The sequence below is a fragment of the Apium graveolens genome, chromosome 1, assembly GCF_009905375.1.
Source record: "Apium graveolens cultivar Ventura chromosome 1, ASM990537v1, whole genome shotgun sequence".
Classification (NCBI taxonomy): Eukaryota; Viridiplantae; Streptophyta; class Magnoliopsida; order Apiales; family Apiaceae; genus Apium; species Apium graveolens.
Window position 1 is genome coordinate 197,639,778 of NC_133647.1, and position 23,395 is coordinate 197,663,172.

The 23,395-nt window shown below is 35.8% G+C and overlaps 3 protein-coding genes across 6 annotated transcripts; 2 read left to right on the forward strand and 1 right to left on the reverse strand.

Annotated features, from left to right (window-relative positions):
- The first annotated feature begins 3,074 nt into the window (after nt 1–3,074).
- Nucleotides 3,075–6,653, forward strand: LOC141724003 (uncharacterized). Its single transcript, XM_074525990.1, has 2 exons — nt 3,075–5,517; nt 5,841–6,653. Exons 1-2 carry the CDS (start codon nt 4,407–4,409, stop codon nt 5,873–5,875), a joined length of 1,146 nt encoding a protein of 381 aa, XP_074382091.1. The 5' UTR covers nt 3,075–4,406; the 3' UTR covers nt 5,876–6,653.
- Nucleotides 6,654–10,305: 3,652 nt separating this feature from the next.
- Nucleotides 10,306–13,778, forward strand: LOC141677408 (protein PIN-LIKES 2). Of its 4 annotated transcripts, none has more exons than XM_074483345.1 (3): nt 10,306–10,461; nt 10,668–12,123; nt 13,420–13,778. In XM_074483345.1, exon 2 carries the CDS (start codon nt 10,731–10,733, stop codon nt 12,084–12,086), a length of 1,356 nt encoding a protein of 451 aa, XP_074339446.1. In that variant the 5' UTR covers nt 10,306–10,461; nt 10,668–10,730; the 3' UTR covers nt 12,087–12,123; nt 13,420–13,778. The 4 variants fall into 4 exon arrangements, with proteins under 4 accessions (XP_074339446.1, XP_074339454.1, XP_074339462.1 ...); XM_074483353.1 differs by having other exon boundaries at nt 10,321–10,461; nt 10,573–12,123; XM_074483361.1 differs by having other exon boundaries at nt 10,348–12,123; nt 13,439–13,778.
- A 703-nt stretch (nt 13,779–14,481) lies between these two features.
- On the reverse strand, nt 14,482–16,215 carry LOC141677434 (uncharacterized). Its single transcript, XM_074483371.1, has one exon. The coding sequence runs from the start codon at nt 16,091–16,093 to the stop codon at nt 14,795–14,797; it is 1,299 nt and encodes a 432-aa protein (XP_074339472.1). The 5' UTR covers nt 16,094–16,215; the 3' UTR covers nt 14,482–14,794.
- Nucleotides 16,216–23,395: the final 7,180 nt, after the last annotated feature.

The following is a 23,395-nucleotide window of genomic DNA, read 5'->3' on the forward strand; positions in this document are numbered from 1 at the left end:
CACATGCAATTTTATAATTAAGAGATTTTGTAAGGAAGGAAAACTAGTTGAAGGTATGAAGTTCTTATATAATCTTTTAGACGGGGGGTTCCAACCTCCTCCTGCATCTTATACTTGCCTAGTAGAGAAGCTTTGTGAAGCGGGAGAACTGCAGGAAGCAAAAGGTTTATGGGAAGATATGCAAGATAAGGGTGTGTTGCTATCAACAGTACCCAAAATTCCATCATAAAAGGATTGAGCGGGGTAGAAAACTTTGAAGATGCTAATTCAATGCCTTCTCCAGAGTGAGAATCTTATGAAGTTCTGTTTCTTCTAAAATTACATGATTAAGATAAGTTGTGAACTGTGCGAAATCAATTCCAATCTTCCGGTTAGAAACTTTTTTTGTAATGTAATTTACCTTCGACGAAATTTCTATAAACAATATGGTTGAAAGAAGCTGTAGTTGCAGCATTAGATACTGGCTTTCTTGCATTATTTCATAACGACCTAGTACATCAGTAGGAGTAATTATCTCGTTATTTATATATCTGACTAACTGCACATAATTTTATTAAAAACAAATATTTACATAACACACATCTAGCAAGTCCTAGTTCATTATTCATGGCAAGTGTTAAGGAAGTGAACCCATAAAATGGTTTAGTAATCTCTGATGATAATCTTAGAGAAGATGCTGGTGCAGCTTTTGTTCGTGAATCTAGAGGTACCTATATCTTAGAGAAGAGTACTCATTAGGCTACGATACTAAAGATTACAGAGTATATTGTTATTAATTTGATATAATTTGGTTTTGGTATAACTGTTGATATACAGGGGAATGGTATCATGCTGGATACCATTTGACAACAGCAATAATTGGGCCAACAGTACTAGCATTGCCGTTTTCCTTGATTGTAATAACCAATGGGTGTTGTTGCCTTCTATGCTTACTATCTCATGTCACTTGTGCTCTATTACTTTGAAAATTCCAGTCGTTACCACATCCGGTTTCGTGAACTTTCTGCTGATGTCTCAGGTAATTCATTTTAAGTTAATGTCCGAGGTTGTTTAATCTGGTTTTCAATTTGACATGGTTGGAATATATGGCTAGGCAAGTTCGAATTACCTGTCTTGCAATCAGATAATGAAGGGGGGGGGGGGTCGAGTGTTTCTCTTTTTAAAGTATCATGCTTACTATGTTTTATCTTTTTATTCCGTTTGCTAAGAGGAAATAGTGAGCTTCGGAAATCACCATTCATGCTCTAATTACAAAATTGATATGTAAAAACTTCATAAGAAGTACGAAAAGAAAAGCAAGTAATTTTGCTCTCTTACGAAGAAATCTCTTAGTTGCAACTTGCAAGTGGTGTGGTAATAACCTATCATAAGACCTGTGCATTATATAGCTAACTTTCCTTAGGCTGTTACCTGTTATTTTCTACAGGAATTTGACTGTCACCACTATAAGTTATTCTTCTGCTTGTTTTTGTAGTATTATTGCACTGTCAAATGCCGGGGTCTTTACAGAAACAACAATAGAGGTAAGGTCTGTGGATATCATCTTACCCTCCTACGCTGTTCAACTATTGGGAACGTAAAAATAAAGAGATTGACATTGTCAATCATACTTTTGTATAGAAATCAAGTATAAAACACAAAAAGAAGCTGTTGATCCTTTTCTGAAGCTTTTTAAGAATATGATTGGCTAATACCATAGTGTTAATGTGTTCACTTTATTACTGATTACTTTTAGGGCCTGGATGTATGTTTTATTTTGTTGTATGAATACAAACGGCAATCATTTTGCATTTTGCTTGCTGGAAATTGCCTTCAGATATAGGAACCTTAAGGTTTATTGTTCCATGTACTTCCGGATACACAGCAGACTCGCCTGTCATGTACCATTATGCTTCTTCTGAGTTTTTTTGCCGACTAATTGGTCACTGATTGCACATTTATATCTAGTTATAGCTGCTAGTCCTGACTACAAAATAGATCAAAAGATAATCTATATGACAATCCAATCTTTATTTGCTTTCGTCCCAAACAATTTTTTCTCTTCAAGAATAATTAGCAAAATATTTATTATAAAGTTGATGTTTATCAAGATTGAAAGATCCAAGGAAATGATGAGGTGGCTGAAGGTTTCAATATTCGAACCATTATAATCTATTATCCGTCAAACTTGGGTTGAGGCTCTATCATTATACCTGTATATGCACACTAGAACAACCAAACAAAGAACCTTGCCACAATAATTACCTTTCATACTTGTAAACTTAGTTACCCAGACTCTTCATTTTGCTTCAAGTACCACGGACACTGGACACTCGGACAAGGGTATGGACACTTGGACACTTATTTTAGGCCAAAAACATGTAAATTTTTCAGAATTAATTCATTCATAATAATCATTATTTGTTGCCAATTATCTATGTAACGAAGGTTAAATTTTTTTCATCTATTGTTTATCTTATATTGATTCAGAATCCCTTCTGACTTTTTGTTTCAATATCATTTTTACAGGTTAATCAGTAATCACTCCGACTGGATCCATGAAATTGTATGAATTCATAGGAATGGTAACAGTCTATGATGCTTCTTTCTCAGATGTCAACCTTCCACTCTCTCCTGCATATCTAGGTTCACTTCTTCTCTGCTTGGGCTTCTCTTTTCTTATTACAGCGGCTTGTATTTATGCAGGTAAATACTCCTATCTCAATTGCTGGCACCAGTTTATGTCTTCATCACGGAATTTATGTCATCCCACAAAAAATTGAAAGTATTACATATTAAAGTCTACATTAAAGTTCAAAATACAGAATTATGTATTGAAAGTATAGGATAAAACGAATGCATGTGGAGTTGAATTGAATTGTTAAAGAATAATTGATTAAATAGTATTGGTCTAACTGAGCTGATACTTACTCCCTCAGTCTCAGTCAATTGTTATCGTTTCTGATAGAGTGTCCGACACGCATTTTAAGATGAATATAAAAAATAGTTCTGTAACTTTTTTTTAAATTTATATTTTTCTGAATAAAAATAGAATGTTTTAACTTTTATTCAGTAAAAGATTTTTTTTAAAAAAATTATAGAACTATACTTTTTATTCGTCTTAAATTGCGTGTCGGACACTCTTTTAGAAACGATAATAATTGGGAGGGATGGAGGGACTATTTCTTTTTCTTCCTTTCCTCGCGTGCACAGTGATATTTTATAAACAATATCTTTTACAAACAATCACAATGCTCATTCCATGAACGTTGTCATTACTAAGTTTGATAATGCTCCTCCTACTTTCATATTTAAGCTTATAGCCCAATTCGAATTTTGGTACAAGTTCATGTATTTAGGCTGTTTCACCTAATTCAAGAAGTAGTGCGTTATGTTCCCGGTAGCAACCTGCAAACTTAAGTGTTTTCAGTGTTCAAGCACGGCGAGGTTAATAGCTTTTATGTCTACTATACCTGTATTTTGTTTGGAGACTATTACTCAATAATGAACATTCTTACACATAGAATGGGGACTGCTATATGCACAATTGCTGCATTAACTGATGTGTTATGTGTGTCATGGATGATTATTGAAATCTGAGTTTCCTGTTACAAAAAAGTTAGCCTTTGTACTTGGCAGTTGCCGAATGCCACAGGCAAGTGAAAAATTGCTTGGATGATCCGTAATGCTAGCTTATAAATATGTGCGTTTTAATCTCTATCTTGTAGGCACCTCTTGCAGCCCACAGATCGAAGAACAATGTAATTGTTAGTCATATTACGTAATAAATAGAATTTGATAAGTAAATTATTTTATATATTCCAGCTGTTAGTTTTCCCGCCATAGTTTGTTAGTTAGTTACAAATGTGTATTGTATATATAGTCGGCTCCTTCTTTCTTTGTAGCAAGTTGTATGATCCAGTTGTACAAAAACACGCATTCTAATAAGGAAATGTAATATTCATCTCTCTCTCACTCTCTCTTGCATCTCTCTGCAACTTTACATTTCTCTACAAGTTCCACAGTTTATTGAATCTGCAATTACAACATGGTATCAGAGCCTGGCGGGAGAATTAAGGTTCGATTCTCAGCCACCTCCAACATTCTCAATCTCGGTTTAATCTGTTATGTTTTCTCATCGAATCAAAGCAAGAAATCTCCGATCTCGGTTGAATTTGTTACGTTTTCTCATCGATCGATACGTGCTTCGTCGATCGTCGAATCGATCAATCTCTTCGATTAGGTTTTATTTCTCTTCTTGATTCGTTTATCAGATTCATATAATCTGTATTGTTTGTGTGTTATTTTACACTGAGTAATTGCATCTATCTCCGCTGCTTATCTTCTTCGCTTATCTGCTTCATTAAATCTTTAGAATTGATTAGTTCTTTCAATACATATTTGATCTAAGCAAGTACTTGTTACATATGAATCTTGAGTTCTGCTTCGAGTACATATTTGCCATGGCTGCTTCGAGTTCTGCGAACACATCAGATACTAGTTCTAGAACACTTCTTGATCAAGATAATCCTCTGTTTCTCAATTCTTCGGATAATCCTGGTATGAAGCTCATTAGTGATCCGTTTGACGGTAGTGGTTTTAGTAACTGGAAACGCTCTATGATCATTGCTTTGTCAGCTCGAAACAAGTTAGGATTTATCGATGGAACGTTACTCAAACCAAATGCAACTGATCCTACCTTTAAGAGCTGGTCGAGGTGTAATGATATGGTTATATCATGGCTACTTGGATCTTTGTCGAAATCTATTGGTCGTAGTGTGATTTTCTCTAATTCTGCTCATCAAATGTGGCAAGAATTAGAAGAACGTCATGGTTCTCCTAATGGTACTCAGTTGTTTGCTTTGCACAAGGAGTTATCTGAAATTTCTCAAGGAAACAGTAATATTCCTGATTACTTCACCAAGCTGAAAGTGCTTTGGGATGATGTTGATTCTTTAGCTATTATTCCTGCCTGTTCTTGTGGCTGTAAATGTGGTGCATCCATCAAACTTTCTAAATTTCAACAAGATCAGCGAGTAATTCAATTTCTTATGGGCTTGAATGATTCATACACTGCTATACGTGGTTTTATTCTGATGAAAACACCATTGCCTAATATCAGTCAAGTCTATAACATACTTCTTCAGGAAGAATCCCAGAGAGAGATTCACTCTGGAGTACAATTTATGGCTGATTCTGCTTCACTTTATGTGAATTCTTCCAAACCACCAGTTCATCAGTTTGCTAAGAAACCTGGTTTTGACTCAAAAAGAAGCAATCTCACTTGCAACTATTGCAAGAAAACTGGCAACACTGTGGACAAATGTTATAAGCTACATGGATTTCCAGCAGACTTCAAATTCACAAAACCAAAGAGAACTGGAACTGCTCAGGCTGCTCAGGCAGAAATTTCTACCGGCTCCACAGCACCTGTCTCAAATACTTCCGGGATTACACCAGAGATGTACTCTCAACTCATGACTCTGTTAAAGAATTCACAAGCTACAGATTCAACACCATCAACTGCAAATTTTGCTGGTAATATCAATCTCTCAACGGTTTGTTTTTCAGATTCAAATTCTATCACATGGATTTTGGATAGTGGAGCTAGTGACCATATGTGTTTTCATAAAAACTTATTTTCTATATTTGCACCATTTTTAACATCATTAAATGTTTCTCTTCTTGCTGGGCATGTAGTTGAAATAACTCATGCTGGTACAGTCCCAATCTCTTCAGACATTACATTACATAATGTCTTATATGCCCCTCACTTCAAACTTAATCTACTTTCTGTCAGCAAATTGGCAAGTCAGATGAATTGTGTTATCAATTTCACTCATGATTTGTGTTTAATGCAGGGCTCTTCTCTGAGGAAGCCACCGGTTCTTGGTAAAACTCAGAGAGGCCTATATCTCTTGCATCATCCATCCATTGCTTTTGCTTTACCTCCAGCTGTTTCACATGTTAATGATTGTAATTCTACTATTTCCTGTAATGCCACTGTCAAAACATGGCATCTTAGACTAGGTCATTTACCTATGTCCAAGCTTCAAACTCTTTCTTTGTGTAATATTGATTCCAATACCTCTTGCGAATCAAGTCATTGTGATTTTTGTGCTAAATCTAGACAACATCGATTGCCTTTCCTCATAGCCAGATTCATTCTAATGCTTGTTTTGAGTTAATTCATGTTGACATACGGGGACCATATCCCATCAAAACATATAACAAATACAGCTACTTTCTAACCATTGTAGATGACTTTTCCAGGGCAACCTGGACTCACTTGCTCAGTTCTAAGAGCAATGCATTTCCTTTTATCAAATACTTTGTTTCCATGGTTGATACTCAGTTCAATGTTAAGGTAAAATCTGTTAGAACAGACAATGCTCTAGAACTTAGTTTAAGTCATGATGCTAGTCAGTATTTTCTTGACAAAGGCATTTTACATCAAATTTCTTGTGCTCACACTCCACAACAAAATGGTGTTGTGGAGAGGAAACACAAGCACATGTTGGAAACATCTCGAGCCCTTCTGTTTCAGTCCAATCTTCCCAAACAATATTGGGGTGACTGTGTTTTAACCTCCACCTATCTTATAAATCGTTTTCCATCCAGAGTCCTGAAAGGTTTGACTCCTTATGAAATTCTCTTTGGCACTAAACCATCTTATACACATCTCAAACCATTTGATTGTCTTGCACATGTCACAGTTCCAAAGGTTAACAGAGACAAGCTGTCACCTCGTGCTTTAACTTGTCTTTTCTTAGGTTATCCTTTCGGTAAAAAGGCTTACAAGTTTCTCAATTTAGCAAATAATTCTACTATCATATCCAGAGATGTCAAATTCTATGAAGATGTTTTTCCCTTGGTGCAAACAGACATTTCTTCTAGCTTTATTCCTCTACCAGTCATTGATAATGTCTCAGAGTCATCCTCTGATACTTCTGATCCATCTATACATTTGTTTAATCAAGGTGATCAAGGTCTCAGCTCTCCAGTTATTAGGAAGTCTACTCGTACTACTAAATTGCCATCTTATCTTAATGATTATGAACACCCTTTACATGCTCACTGCACCTCTTCTTGTTGTTCATATACCATTACTTCCTTCTGTTCTTCTGTTTTTGTCCCCCTGGCTACTTTTACTGTCTGATGTGCCACTGCTACAATGGGTTTACCTCCTGTTGAACCCTCTTCTTATGAGATTGCTGCTCAGTTTCCAGAATGGAAACAAGCTATAGCTACTGAATTCTCAGCATTGAAAACTAATAATACCTGGTCCCTTATTTCTTTACCAAAGGGAAAGAAACCGATTTCATGTAAATGGGTATTCAAAGTAAAGAATCATGCTGATGGATCAATAGAACGGTATAAAGCCCGTCTGGTTATTAAAGGGTTTACCTAGAAAGTGGGTATTGACTACACAGAGACTTTTTCTCCTGTGGTAAAAATGACCACAATACGAGCTCTTGTTGCCACTGCTGTTAAGAAAGGTTGGGAAATGACTCAATTGGACGTCAATAACGCCTTTCTTCATGGCGATCTCCATGAAGACATCTATATGAAAATTCCTCCAGGATTAGTTGTTTCTGACAATACTCTTGTTTGCAAACTCAGGAAATCTCTATATGGTCTTAAACAGACTTCTCGAGAATGGCATTTCAAGCTAAGCACAACATTGTTGTCCAAAGGTTATAAATTTTCTCAAAATGATACATCTTTTTTCTACAAGAAAATTGGTTCTGGCATCACTTTTCTAGCTGTCTACGTTGATGACATCCTTGTTACAGGAAATGATACTACAGAAATCTCAGCTATCAAAAGTTTCTTGGATAATACCTTCAAGATTAAAGATCTGGGTCGTTTGCATTACTTTTTAGGCATTGAGTTCAACTATATTGTCACTGGTGTTGTTCTGTCACAAAGAAAATTTGTGATGGATATGTTAACCGAGTTTGATTGTTCTCACATGTCTTCTGTTGTTAGTCCTTTAGATTCATCTACAAAGTTAATGCCTAATGAAGGTCAGAGTATTGATGATCCTTCTCTGTATCAAAAATTGGTTGGTAAACTGAATTTTTTGACAAATACTCGTCCATATTTGTCATTTGCAGTCCAACATTTAAGTCAGTTTATGGCTGATCCACGTCTTCCACACTGGAATGCTGCCATTCATGTGCTTCGATACCTTAAGAGTGATCCAAACCAAGGGTTGTTCTTTAGTAATTCGTCTGATTATACTGTTGCGGCATATTGTGATGCAGACTAGGCTGTCTGCCCTCACACCAGACGTTCTGTAAGTGGATTTGTGGTATTTCTGGGAGACAGTTTGATTTCATGGAAATCAAAAAAACAGCATACCATTTCTCGGCTGAATACCGATCTCTTCGTCGTGCTACTGCAGAATTAGCATGGTTGTCTAGATTACTTTCTGATTTTGATATGCCTAATATCAATCCCATTCCAGTTAAGTGTGATAACATGACAGCTATATACATTGCCAAGAATCCGGTCTTCCACGAACGCACTAAACATATAGAGCTAGATTGTCATTTTGTTCGGGAGAAACTTGGCTCTGGACTAATCTCTTTGAGTTATACTCCAACTTCTACCAGCTAGCTGATATTTTTACCAAACCTCTACCTGGTATTCATCATCAGCAGTTCTGTCCAAGTTGGGTGTTCGTTCCTTCCCCTCCAACTTGAGGGGGGGTGTTGGTCATATTACGTAATAAATAGAATTTGATAAGTAAATTATTTTATATATTCCAGCAGTTAGTTTTCCGTCATAGTTTGTTAGTTAGTTACAAATGTGTATTGTATATATAGTCGGCTCCTTCTTTATTTGTAGCAAGTTGTATGATCCAGTTGTACAAAAACACACATTCTAATCAGGAAATGTAATATTCATCTCTCTCACTCTCTTGCATCTCTCTGCAACTTTACATCTCTCTGCAAGTTCCACAGTTTATTGAATCTGCAATTACAACAGTAATAGTTTAAACTTTCAAATGTCTTAGCATTACATTACAGCAGAAGATTATAGCCACTACATGAAAGGATCGAAAGTTAGTTCTTGTTAGTTCTTGTCGGTGAATAGTTCAAGATACATTATCTCTATAGGAACGAGAATAAGATACCAAAGAAAGCCACAGCACTCCTGTTCAACAAGTTTACACTGATTCAACGTTCGACGACATTTGTATAAACAATGTCGTTGGAAGAAGCTCTAGTTGCAGCATTATATATTGTTTTTTTTGCATTATTGCTAGATGACCAAGTGATGACGAATTTTTTTTAAACATCCAATAACTAAGCAATTTGCACAGCTATGTTGATTACATTTTATTATTGTTTACTCAATTTGTAACCGTTAGATATTTTAAAATAAATTGATGGCAATAGCTAAATTCAATAAATATAATCTTAAAAGTTACTATTATAATCAGGTGTTCGAATTTCATAAATAACATACTAAATTAGAGAAATTACCAGAAATACTAAGTTTGTTTGGCATGTTACTATATTTTAAACTTTTTTGCAAAAATATGATTTGCAACCAAGATCAACAATATCCGCAACTTCTTTACGTTTTATGATAAATGACTGATTTCTTTTAATTGTATTTGAGCTTGTATCGCGTTGATTTTTTTTTGAAAACTTGTATATTTGAAAATAAAAATTTCAAAAAAACATAATTTTTAAAAGTCCTCTAAAAATTATGATACCATATAACCGTAATATGTTATAATTTGATTCACTTTCATTTTAGTTTGAATTTGATTATCCCTTTTTTTATCCCTTTTAATCAGGATCATCCATTCTAGTTTAGATTTGATTATTTTTTTTAATTACGATCGTCAAATTTTCTTAAATACAAATATCGAAAGAATTATACTACCCTGTCAGTAAAAAAAACACTAACCGAGTTTAAAAAAAACACATTACCCAAGTTTACAGCTTGAATATTCGAATATAGTATGATTAGTAAGAGTGAATAATCGGATATTTTAAAATATATGTAAAAACAGAAAAAAAATATTAAAATCCGATTTGTAAATAACAAAAATAATTTTTTCTATTTTTCCATTTTAAGAATAGTTTATACTTAAATTTTAAATCAATGACAATACGAGTGTTTGAGACAACTAATGTGCAGAAAATCGCTAACTTTTTTAAATTAACTTATTGTTGATTATTGGATCCGGTACGCATCAGGTTATGGACTTAAATGTTATAATAAGCCGGACTCGAGTCGAGTTTTCGAATTGGAACCGATGTCGACAAGATATAATTACAACATACATGTGCAAGTTACATCACCCTCATCTATTCATGTTGCATACGTTAAGGCCCATGGCCATGGGGCTTCCAATTTAATCATATTCATTTCAATTATTAACATCTCTCTCTAGCAAACACATTTCTGGAAAAATAACCAATTATTGTACTGTAGTATTCTGGAACATCAAATTCTGTAAGTCTCTTTCTTTTTCTCCTCACATGTATGCACAATATTTTATATTTTAACATTCTTTTTTTTTTATCTAAATTTCAATTTTTTATAAACCCCTCTTAAAATCTCCAGATTTTACATCGGGGTTTTATCAGGCTAGCTGTGTGGTTATCAAAGATTGAATCTTTATAATTTGGGTTTGAAAGTGTTTGATTTTTTCGGTGCAGTGGTTAAGCTCTTGTCCTCGTTCTAGTCAACGAGTCTGAGTGTAAAAAGTGTTTAATTCTTGAATGATGGAGGCTTTCAGTTCGCAAACTCAAGATAACAACTTTTATAGTGGAAGCTATTTAAGTGCTGTTATGTCTTTATTGAAGCTTATATCTCTTACATTGATTGGTTTACTTTTAGCACACCCAAAAACCCAGATTGTTCCAAGATCAACTTTTAAGCTTCTTAGCAAACTTGTTTTTTCTTTGTTCTTGCCTTGTACTATTTTTGTGCATTTTGGTGAATCGATTACGGCTAAGAATTTTATACAATGGTGGTTTATACCTGTGAATGTGATAATTAGTACTATAGTGGGTTGTTTGTTGGGGTTTTTAGTGGCGAAAATCTGTAGACCTCCTCCTGAGTTTGTGAGGTTTACGGTTATTGTGACTGCGTTTGGGAACACGGGTAATCTTCCGCTTGCTATTGTTGGGTCGGTGTGTCATAGTAATGATAACCCTTTTGGGGAGGATTGTCAGAGGACGGGTGTGGCTTATGTATCGTACTCACAATGGGTTGCTGTGTTGCTTGTTTATACGCTTGTTTATCATATGATGGAACCGCCAGTTGAGTATTATGATGTTGTTGAGGAGGATGTTGAGATTGTGGAACAGGTAGCGACGAATGATTTGAGTAGGCCACTTCTTGTGGAAGCTGAATGGCCTGGTATGGAAGATAAAGAAACTGAGCATTGCAAAACTCCGTTTATAGCCAGAGTGTTTAATAGTGTTTCGAGTATTTCAGAAGGTTCGATTCCGGATTCTGAAATGCTGGAGGAGGGAGGCCCTCCGAGTCCCAAATCAATTAGGTGTTTAGCGCAGCCACCAGTGGTTAAGAAAATCAAAAGAGTTGCTCAGCAGACACCACTTAGCCATATTCTTCAGCCACCAACAATTGCTACGTTGTTGGCTTTTGTTATTGGCATGATTTCTCCAATCAAAGCTCTTATTTATGGCAATGATGCTCCACTTGCATTTATTACAGACAGTCTAGAAATTGTTGCTGGAGCAATGGTTCCATCAGTTATGCTGGTCCTTGGAGGTATGCTTGCTGAAGGCCCCAATGAGTCTAGCCTTGGGCGACGAACTACAGTTGGAATCATTGTTGCAAGACTTCTTGTACTTCCGCTGTTTGGAATAGGGGTTGTTTTTCTGGCAGATAAGATGAATTTCTTGATTGATGGGGATCAAATGTACCGGTTTGTGCTTTTATTGCAATACACTACCCCCAGTGCGATCTTGTTTGGAGCAATTGCTAGCTTAAGGGGATATGCAGTCAGTGAAGCTTCAGCTCTTCTCTTCTGGCAGCATGTGTTTGCTATTTTCTCACTTTCACTCTATATGATTGTTTACTTCAAGTTGCTGATATCTTATATATGACGCAATTGCAGACACTTCAAATCCATTTTTCTCCAAGGTATAATGATGATGTACCAGCCATGTGATGCTGCTTTTAATTCCCTGAATGACTAAGATATAGTTCTATTTGCTTCAGTTTATTTTTAAACATGTTACCGTGACAGCTAATGACATGCTTATAAAACGGCGATGATAATATCAAAAGGTAAGGAGCTTCATTAATTGGGAGATTATTAATGTGCTAATAGGTCCCCTTTATTTGGAATGATGGGAGTATAACTAAGACTTGCAAAATCTTGGTCTGTCTGACTAACAAGACAATTGATTGGCAATCTTACAACCTGAAATATTTAAAGCGATACAGCTAAAACGAGGGACTTCTTGTTCAAACAATGAATTTAAGTTGTAAAAACTCAGAGTTAGAAAAAGTAAATCACTTGAAGATCGGATGCATGGAAATTCTACATTCTTAAATCTGAAGTATAGCTCTATAGCATTTGTAGTGTTAGCTTCTTGATCAGATGCCCATGATACTAGTAGTGTCATGTACTTCTATATCAGAGGCCTGCTAATGTTATAGATAGAAGCATTAGCTTGACAAAATTGTCTATTAATTTTTTTCAGTAGTTGGTGACTCGAGTTTCATGGCTCTTTTATTGACGTAGTAGATGTTCCAAATTTCAAAAGAACTTCAAATTGACATAACAATTACGTTGTATATTATTGGAGTGGTAGATGTTCCAAATTTCCAAAGAACTTCAAATTGACATCATAATTACGTTCTACATCTGATCATATTGCATTATCAGCTTAATGCTAAAGGTTTTTCCTTTATGATTACCCTCTTCGGATGTTAAATTTAGGGCTGAATATTCTGCATTTATCACTTGATTGCAATGCAACTCCACAACTTCTTTGTTTTATGGTTGTATATTAGAGTGCAAAGACATATCTGCACATTGAAAAAGCAACAAAGAGAGACCATGTAATCAGAGGCAACGTGTTTTTTCATTTGTGTGAATACTTTATTCTTATGTGGATGAAGGGGCAATGAAACAATTAACCATGAAATCTCATCTCGGGGTACATAAATAATAAGCCCTATGTACGCATCTTTGGTATGGGTTTCATCATTCTTTGTAAAGTTAACTAAGGCTCTCTTACATCTAAACGGAAATACTTGCATAATAACTAGTGTTTCTGTCCCAGCTTATTGTTCTGGGAATTGTTTTGCTATGGTGTTTATGTTCGTTTTATCTTTAATTAATGGCAACGTTAATCTGTGTGTTTAGTTGTGGAAAAAGGAGATACTTCATCTTTAGTACATATTGAAATTGCCGCTATTGTAAACTAGGTTAAATGTTGATTTGAAGGCTTGGAAGGAGTGACTGAGTAGCATGTTGCATACTTACATGTAGCTGAGTTGCAGGCAGCACACATACACATTGCAGCAAGTTTAAATTGAAATGCATGGACTTCAACTGTTGACTTGATTTTATTTGTCCAGGATATGTGATTTATTCAAGTTTATATTATGTTGTATTTCATGAACCAACTAATCAGATTATTAGTCTAGTGGTATTGTATTTGAGTTGGATTTGGTCAAGTATAGAACAGCTTTTATTCAGTTGGATACAATGTTATTAATCAGTTGTAAACAGGTTAACAGAACTAACCTTTTTTTACAATGATCATCCCAGTGATGCTTACATATTTCTGTTTGCCTTCGATTAATTTTCTTTGTCTGACTTTGGTAGTAATAATTACTCCCTCTATCCCACCGGATTCTTTAGTCTAAGCCACACATTTTAAGGTTATTATAAAATATAGTTCTACAATTTTTTTTAAAAAAAAATTATTTTTTTATATTAAAGTTTCAACATTGAATTTTTATTTAAAAGAAAAAAAATATTTAAAATTATTCAGGAACCATGTTTTACGGGAGCCTTAAAATGCGTCCTAATTTCCCGTCCCTCAATGTAAACATCCGAGCAGTTTGGTAGGTGGGCTGGCTGAAGCTACAGAGTATTGTAAAACAACTTGAAGCAAAGTGCAAAGTCTTGTAACATAACCAACTAATAATCCATCTATGAAAACTATCATCGTCCTCGTCCGCTGCTCTCCCCTCAGCAAAACCCGGCAGTGTAATTTCTTTCCCCTTTTCAGTTGAATTGAATGGTATTCTGATCAGAGTTAACGATATTCAAGCAGAAGCATTTTCAAGGAGTCGAGATTACAAATTGATTAGGATTTAGCAGCCTAGAATGCAAGAGTATTTCCCAGAACGAATATGCTCCCGCGATTTACAGATATGAAAGGGACTGATATCAACTTGTCCACTGAATCAAGAAAATAACATTTCAACAAGAAACTAATTTAACAAATTAATCCAATGTAACAAAGGAACACAGATTAATACAATGTAACAAAGGAACAGTATATTATAGTTTGAGAAATCAGTAGCAGTTCTAAGGGTGAACAGGCATCACAGGTAAATTAACCAGTGTGTCTAACATATAAAGAGCACAGCTTAATAGCTCTGCCGAAAAAGCACAGCTTAATAGCTCTGCCAAAAAAGATTGCAATATTTACATTGAAAGATCAAACACTGTATGTGTAAGTAGGACACCGGAAGCAAGAAATAGACATTATAATGGTAAATTCAATTCACGACTTATTATCAACCTGCAATGTGCCATCAAACATAATGAAGATCGTAATGTTGTTGATCATGCCTTCACAGGCTCATCATCGTCTTCAATATCCCAAGTCAAGTCTTCTTCTTCATCCGCTGCAGCACTCAACCGCTTGCGCAAATCAGCCTTATTCGGACTCCCATCCGTAGACACCTTATGCTCATCACTACTCCCAATATCCTCAATCTCATCCCACCCAAGATCTTCCTCAGGCGATAACTGACTAGAAATCACCGATATATCACTATCCGTTTTCCCTTCCGACGTCACTTTCTCTGTCTCTTTCTCAACACCAACCTCAATCTTCTCACTTCCCACCTGATCACCTCCACGTTCCTCGTCATTCCCCTTTTCCAAATTACCCTCAACCTCCGATTTCCCACCACTATCTTCCCCGAACCCCTCCAACATCCCACCTTTCCCTTCCACAATATCCCCCCGTCTCAACGTCCTCTCCTCACACTCCTCAAACTCCTCCTCATCAACATCCCAACTCAACTCCTCCTCGTCCTCCTCCCCCGCCATCACTCTCCTAACCAACCTACTCCTCGCCTCCTCCGCTTTCCTCACCTTCCAAACCCTAAAAAACAACCTCTCCCAAAAAACCCCCTCCTCCACCTTCCCCGAACCAACAACCTCCTCATAAATCTCCCTAATCACCCCATTCCTCTCCACCGCCTCCTCCACCTCCCGGGCTCGTTCCTCCACCTTAACCCCCTTCCTCCACTCCTCAAACTCCTCCTCACACTCCTCCTCGATCTCCCTACAATACGTATTCATATCACATTCCACTCCTCGTACCAACGCCTCCACCCTACTATACGCCTTCACCCCCACATTCCCACTACTCTCCCCAATTCCCCCAATTCCACTCGCGTAATTATTATCATCATCATCGTGATCACTACTAACTAAAATATCTCTGTTACGTGCAATAATCTCCGTAAAATCATCAATCACTTGTCCAACAGACTCCAATTTCTCCTGCGCAAACCCCGCCCCAGCCTCCAACGATCCCGGAATATCTTTCACCGCTTTCGAAGCAGCTTTCACAATAACATCACTCTCCTTCTTCAATCCTGAGCTAAATTCTTCGATATCGCGACGATACGTCTCCACAATTGCCTCTGATCTCGTCGCTATGCTTCTCAATAACGTACTCCCAAAGCTCCAAGCATTAGAAACAGTTGACATCTCCCGGGTCGGGTCAGAATCCGGGTCCGGGTTAAAATTAGGGTTTCCATTGGGATGCGAAATTTGGGGTTGAGGAGGGGTAGTTTGGGGATTTGAGTCGTCCGGGTCGTCGGAGAAGACGGATTTGAAGAAGTCCATTAGAGGTGATCTGACAGATTTGTATGTATAGATTATAGATACAGATCTGTTGTGTGTATATATGGGGGAGGAAGAAATTGCAGTGTAATCTAGTAAGGTTAGGGATTTATGTAGTGGTTTATTTTTGCACGACGTGAAGAAAAATGTTTATTTATTTAATAACAATTTTAATGTTTTGAACACTAAAAATCTAAAATTGTTAATAACAATTTGATTTTTTAATGAATGAAAATAGAATTAAGCATAATATTACTTTTTTTTAAAAAGGCATAATATTACTATATGTACATTTTGTTATTACAAAAAAAATTATATGAGATTTGTGGTAAACTTTATGATAAATTTGATTTTTAAAGTTTTGTTAATATTTTACGTTAAGTTTAATAATATCAATTTTTTTATCATTAAATTGTGTGTATAACAATCTTAACAATACATTATTTCTATAATAAACATAGTGGTATGATTGTACTTTTTCAAACACATGATTTCATGATCCAATGGTACAGGTTCGGGATCTTTGGATCATTTTCACAATACATAATTTTTCTATCCAACAATACAAATTTTATTTTTCTTTTTAACCGGTACTATGATTTTTTATTCTTTAAAGTGACGACGATGGAGACAAACATGATAAAAGGAAGTGGTGCATTCGTATGAGGTTTTCTCTGGGCAAACAGTGAATAATCATAAGTCAGCTATTTTTTTCAGTTCGAACGTAAAGCGAGATAAACAAACAGAAATAAGGAACTTGCTTGGGGTGTTTAACAGTATTAAAAGTAGTAAATACCTTGGTATTAACAGTATTAAAATATCATTGGTAAATCAAAAAAGTTGATTTTTCGGTATTTGAAGGATAAAGTATGGAAGAAGATTCAAGGTTGGAATACAAGGCTGTTATCGAGAGCCGGGAAGGTGGTGTTAATTAGGAGTGTTGCTCAAACAATCCCTACGTACACGATATCATATTTTTTGATCCCAAAAACGTTATGTCAGGAGATAAAGAGGTTGATGAATACCTTCTGGTGGAAATCTAACTCTTCGAATAATAAAGGTGTTAAATGGCTATCGTGGTCCAGGATGAGCATGTCAAAAGAAAAAGGTGGTTTGGGCTTTCGAGATTTACATGGATTTAACATTTCATTATTGGGAAAGCAGTGTTGGAATCTTGTCAAAAATCCAGGTACTCTGTTAGCTAGGCTGCTGAAGGCTCGTTATTATCCTAATTGTATTTTGTTGCAAACTAGTAGATCATGGGGTTCAAATTACACCTGGTCTAGTATTTGGGAGGCTAAAGAAAATATGAAAGGAGGTTCAAGATGGGTTATTAGAGATGGTAAGTTCATTAACATTTCGGGGATAGGTGGTTGAGGGGGAAGGATAGCTTTTGTGTTGATCATGGGGGAATCTGCAGCTCAGAGTCGAAGGTGTGTGATTTTTTCTTGGCTGGACAGAAGGAATGGGATGAGATTAAGGTCAGATCTACGTTTAACAGTAATGATGCGGAAGCCATTTCAGCAACTCGTATACCTCAAAGTAGTACACAAGACAAGATAGCCTGGGTCCATTTTAAGGATGGTCAGTACACAGTGAAGTCGGGTTATTATCAATGGCAACTGAATCATTTGGGAGATGTAGACTTGCAGCAATCTGATGGTTGGAGGAAGCTCCGGCGTTTGAGTGTGCCACGTAAAATTAAAATGTTTATATGGAGAGTGTGTCGTAATACTATTCATGTTCATAATCTTCTAAGAGGTAAAGGCATTCGAGTTCCTATTGGGTGTGTAATGTGTATTGGGGACATTGAACATTTAATGCACTTGCTTATTGACTGTGAATTTGCAAAAGGCTGTTGGCAACGTACAAGGCTCAACTACAACACCTGGGAGGTTGAGAGCGTCTCGGACTGGCTTCTTGACAAGCTTTGTAACGAGCGTGGGGTGTTTGGTGGGCTCGTAATAAGAGGGTATGGGAAAATAAGGTCATATCAACTGAAATTGCAATGAACTGGAGCTCAAAGAAAGTGGTAGAATGGAAGCAGGCGCAGAAAAAAGATGAACATTGTTTGTAATCTGAGAATGAATTATGTTCACCATACTAAGAAGTAGAAAGCTCCTCCGATAGGAAAGCTTAAATTGAGTGTAAATGCGTCGGTTTTTGATGGAGTAGGTTACTTCTCAGTTGGAATGTTGGTGAGAGATTATCAAGGCAGTTTGTTTGTGGCAGAATGCAATATCCCGTAATTTTTAGAATTTGATTAATAATAGAATAATAAAAAAAGGTTTAAAATTAGATAAATATTAGGATTTAAAATTGGATAAGACTAATGGACCTAAAATTTGAATCAGATTCTAATATGGATAACTTGTAGGTTAATACATAGGGTTTTTGTATCGTTATAAATACACCATATTCGTCTTCCTTGTTTTTATTCATAAAATTCGTTGGGCTCTTCTCGACATAAATCAGCAGTCTTGTAAAATTCGTAGAAAATTCATCGTAAGTCGGAATTCATTGATACTGGATTTTTCGGAAAGGTCTTTTCATTCTCTACAACTTTCGTGTTTCATATTTTTTAAGAAAACATCGTTTAGAGGGCCAAAAAGAGTAAATTCAGATCTGACCAGTATTTGAGGTAAGTTTTCGATCGATCTTTCTAGTGTTTTCAAAATTGTATGTTACGCGTGTATATTTGAATATCAAAATATGAGCTAAGTGATAATATATTTGAAATTATTATGTGTTAGAGTATAGGTATTGTTGTGTATGCATTGTGTGTCTCAGCGATAATTTAAGATCTTTGATTTGTGCCGTAGTTTGTGAAAATATCGAATAAGAACTTAGGACCGCAGTCACCGGATTGTAGTGACAGTTTTCAGAAAATTTAGGACCGTTATCACCTGTTGTAGTTGTCGTGGCATGGATTATGGATTTTGAATTATTGTTATTTATGTGGTATGTGTATTGTGTATATTGAATAAGAATAAGAATAAGAATGCGTATCGAAAGTATTTGTTTCGTATATCGTATCGTACAAATTATCGTATTTTGTTATATGTGTACATGTTACCTGGCCTACTAGTTGGATCGATTGGTCTCTTGTTGGGCTTCGCCGCTCATTCTTTTAATATTTCAGGTCTCATTTAAGAGTCCGAGTTGGATAACATTAAAGTTCGAGGACTTAGAATTGGAGTAGATTGACCTTTGTGCTTCCGCTTTTAGCTGCGCGTTTGTAATAGTTACCTCTGTAATAGACTTTTTTATCAATAAATTGTATTTTATTTTAGTTTCGGTTTAGAATTTATAGTCCGGAAGTGCGAGATGTCTCAGTTATGTAATATCCCGTAATTTTTAGAATTCGATTAATAATAAAATAATAGAAAAAAGTATTAAAATTAGATAAAGATTAGGATTTAAAATTGGATCAGAATAATTGGCCTAAAATTTGGATCAGATTATATTATGAATAACTTGTAGGTTAATACATAGGGTTTTGTATCGTTATAAATATACCATATTTGTCTTCCTTGTTTTTATTCGTAAAATTCGTAGGGCTCTTCTCGGCATAAATCAGCAGTCTTGTAAAATTCGTAGGAAATTCATTGTAAGTCGGAATTCATTGATTCTGGACTTTTCGGAAAGGTCTTTTCGTTCTCTACAGCTTTCGTGTTTCGTATTTTTTTAAGAAAACATCGTTTAGAGGGTCAAAATGAGTAAATTCAGATCTGACCAGTATTTGAGGTAAGTTTTCGATCGATCTTTCTTGTGTTTTCAAAATTGTATGTTACGCGTGTATATTTAAATATCAAAACATGGGCTAATTGATGATATATTTGAAATTATTATGTGTTAGAGTGTATGTATTGTTGTGTATGCATTGTGTGTCTCGGCGATAATTTAAGATCTTTGATTTGTGTTGTGGTTTGTGAAAATATCGAATAAGAACTTAGGACCGCAGTCACCGGATTGTAGTGATAGTTTTCAAAAAATTTAGGACCGTTATCACCGGGTTTTAGTGGTCGTGGCATGGATTATGGATTTTGAATTATTGTTATTTATGTGGTATGTGTATTGTGTATATTGAATAAGAATAAGAATAAGAATAAGAATAAGAATAAGAATGTGTATCTAAAGTGTTTGTTTCGTATATCGTATCGTACAAATTGTCGTATTTTGTTATATGTGTACATTTTACTTGGCCTACTAGTTGGATCGATTGGTGTCTTGCTAGGCTTCTCCGCTCATTCTTTTAATATTTCAGGTTTCACTTAAGAGTTCGAGTTGGATAACATTGAAGTTTGAGGACTTAGAATTTGAGTAGATTGACCTTTGAGCTTCCGCTTTTAGCTGCGCGTTTGTAATAGTCACCTCTGTAATAGACTTTTTTTTTTATCAATAAATTGTATTTTATTTTAGTTTCGGTTTAGAATTAATAGTCCAGAAGTGCGGGCTGTCTCACAGAACGATGAAGATTGTAGGTAGGGTCTCGGTGTTGGAGGCAGAAACAGTTGGCATCTTGGAGGCATTAAAATGGCTTGATGAACTACCGGAACAAGTAACCACGGTGGAGAGTGACTCGATGCCAAGTGTTCAGGAAGTAAACAAGGTGAATCACAACAGGCTGTAACTCAGTGATATTATTGAGCATTGTAGATCTATTATGGAAAGCAAAAGTGGAGTGTCAGTTGTTTTTAATAGGAAGCATGCAAACAGGGTGGCTCACTTGTTAACCAGGTTACCTTGTACGCTTAATAGCTTCGTTGATTATTCGTCCCCTCCATTATGTGTGTTGGAGACACTTTTGTCGGATGTTTAAGCTTAATGTAATTGCCTTTATTCAAAAAAAACCGTACTATGATATCATACCGTATTATGCATCATGTGATATGATATTGTAGTATGTTCATGCTGACTTATATTGACTTGCTAAATTTAATTAGAACTTGAATGAATTCTAATCACCCATAAACTAATAATCCCAATAAAAAATTCGAGTGTAAACTGTATCTTGAATATAAGCCCTGATTAGAAACATATGAATTCAAGTACAAACCATATTGAGAGAACTCTCTCTCTCTCTCCCCCCCTCTCTCTCCCACACTGGGTTTCGCAACACAATTTCACCATTTCCATCGATCCTGACGTTAACAGATCCAGATGCTCCGTCCTTTGCCGCTGCCAAAATTAGAAACCCAATCAGCATCGAAGTCGTTTGAATCCAAATAAATCGGATCTTTCGGTCTTTTTCTCCAATCAGTTTCGCCGTCGATTTGATAATTTTTAGGGTTCAATTTCTTTTATTTCTTGTCATGTTATATATAGTTTTTTTGCCTTTTCAATAGTGTTTCAAGCAAACACATTGATACACTTTCAAGAAGGATTGGTAGAGGTTTAAAATCCCCTCGCTAGTACGTGCTTCGTGTTTAAAAGATCTTGTTTGAGTCGCTCCTTAATTCCTTGTTACTAGATTTGTTTTGTATTATCCTTTCCTATATGTGAATGTCTGGCATATGTAATTATGTATGTTTATTGATAAGTGGATTTTATATCCACTTGGAACGCTTCATTACAAACTTAAATTGGTGTTTTGGACTCAAGTTGTTGGTATTTTGATGTGTTTTTGTGTTATTGCATTTCAGGTATCAGTTAAATGAAGAAAGGAGCTTTTAAAGAAAATATGATAAAAAATGATCAGATTTGGAAGCCAAGGCCATTGTCAAGTTGTAGAGAATCTCGTTAGTTTCACGTGGGCAGTTGAATCGCCTAATTCTGACGAGTAGAACTCAAGTTATGGCCAAAACAAGATTCATCAGAATTTTTTCCAAACAGGTTGCAGGCGCCCGCCTGGGATGTGGGGCGGCCGCTTGGGAGATGAGGCGCCTGCTTGGAAAGCTGAGGCGGCCGCCTGAGGCGCGGCTGGTCGCTGATTTCGCTGAAAAAGGCTTTTTTGAGTGGAATTTGACGATTTTAAGGGTCCAGGTCCACTAGGGGCGTATATATACTTTAAAAAAAGGGTTTTCATCATCCGGGAAGATTGGGATACCAAGGAGAAGACCTAGAAGCACAAATCAACTCCGAAAAATAAGATCTTATTTTCAACTTGTGATTCTTTGAATTAGTTGTAACTTTGGATTCTCATTTTCGTTCTTGTTGAACTTAGATCTCGTTTATTCGTACTTTGATTATTATTCAGTTTATTAAGACCTTGTTTATACCATGCTTTCATTGGAACCCATGGCGACGATGAGTTCAATTATGGGTTAATCGTTATCATGGGATTCCAGCGGATTTACTTATGGATTTCAATAGTTAATTTGTTTCGATATCTTGGTGTGTGGTGATTGATTGATATCCTAGTATTGGTTGTGCTTATTCGTCTTATGTGCGTAGCTAACATAAATGATAGTGTGTTAATCTCTATTGAAACGACAGTGAATATAGAGGTTTAGAACTTGTCATGCTAGCATAGGTTCATGTATTTGTTATGCATGATTCGTAGGTAATTTTAACCGTTTTACTTGCCCTATGTAATCAAGATAGATAACTTGTGCTTAAACCGTTATGTTGTCAAATTCTATAGACATATAGGGTATCAATATAATTGGTACCTATTCAGCTTCTATCTCTTTTGTCCATGTTTGGTAGAATGGTACTCGTGCAACGAAAGTTGGCGTTTATCAGTTTCGTGTTATCTGATTAGTGTCATCACCATCACATGCTAAGGTTAAGAACGAAAAGGCTATTGAATGAAGTAGTAAAGAAGTCAGAATCCCATGTTTGTCATATATAGTAATTCAACCTCAATTCTCTTAGTTAATGTTATTTAGTATAAACTCTTAGTTTAATAAAAATCCAATTTGTTATTTGCCTTAGCATTGAGCGATAACCATACATTGTTGCATAGTTGCATAGTTGCATAAATTGAACTTAACCTAAACCAGTCTCTATGGGAACGAATCTGATTTATATCTTATACTACCTGCGAACGTGTATACTTGCGTGAATATTAGCGCGTGTTTTTGCCCTAACATTTATATTTGTGGATAATGTTTTATCTTAACTATTGATTTAGTCTCTTATTATTTTGGTGATCAAAGTGATGTTTCTCGGTCGGAGGTTTGGGTGGGCGGTTTTCTACGGTTTCAAGAATTTAGTTGCGGTTGGTTTAAAAAGGTATTTTGTAGTGTTATGTGATACTATGTGAATTAGACGTATTAATATGGTGTGTCTGGTTTAAAAAATTGAGTTTGGTGTCTATAAATTATTACTCCTTGCAAGTTCTAATTTTATATATTATAA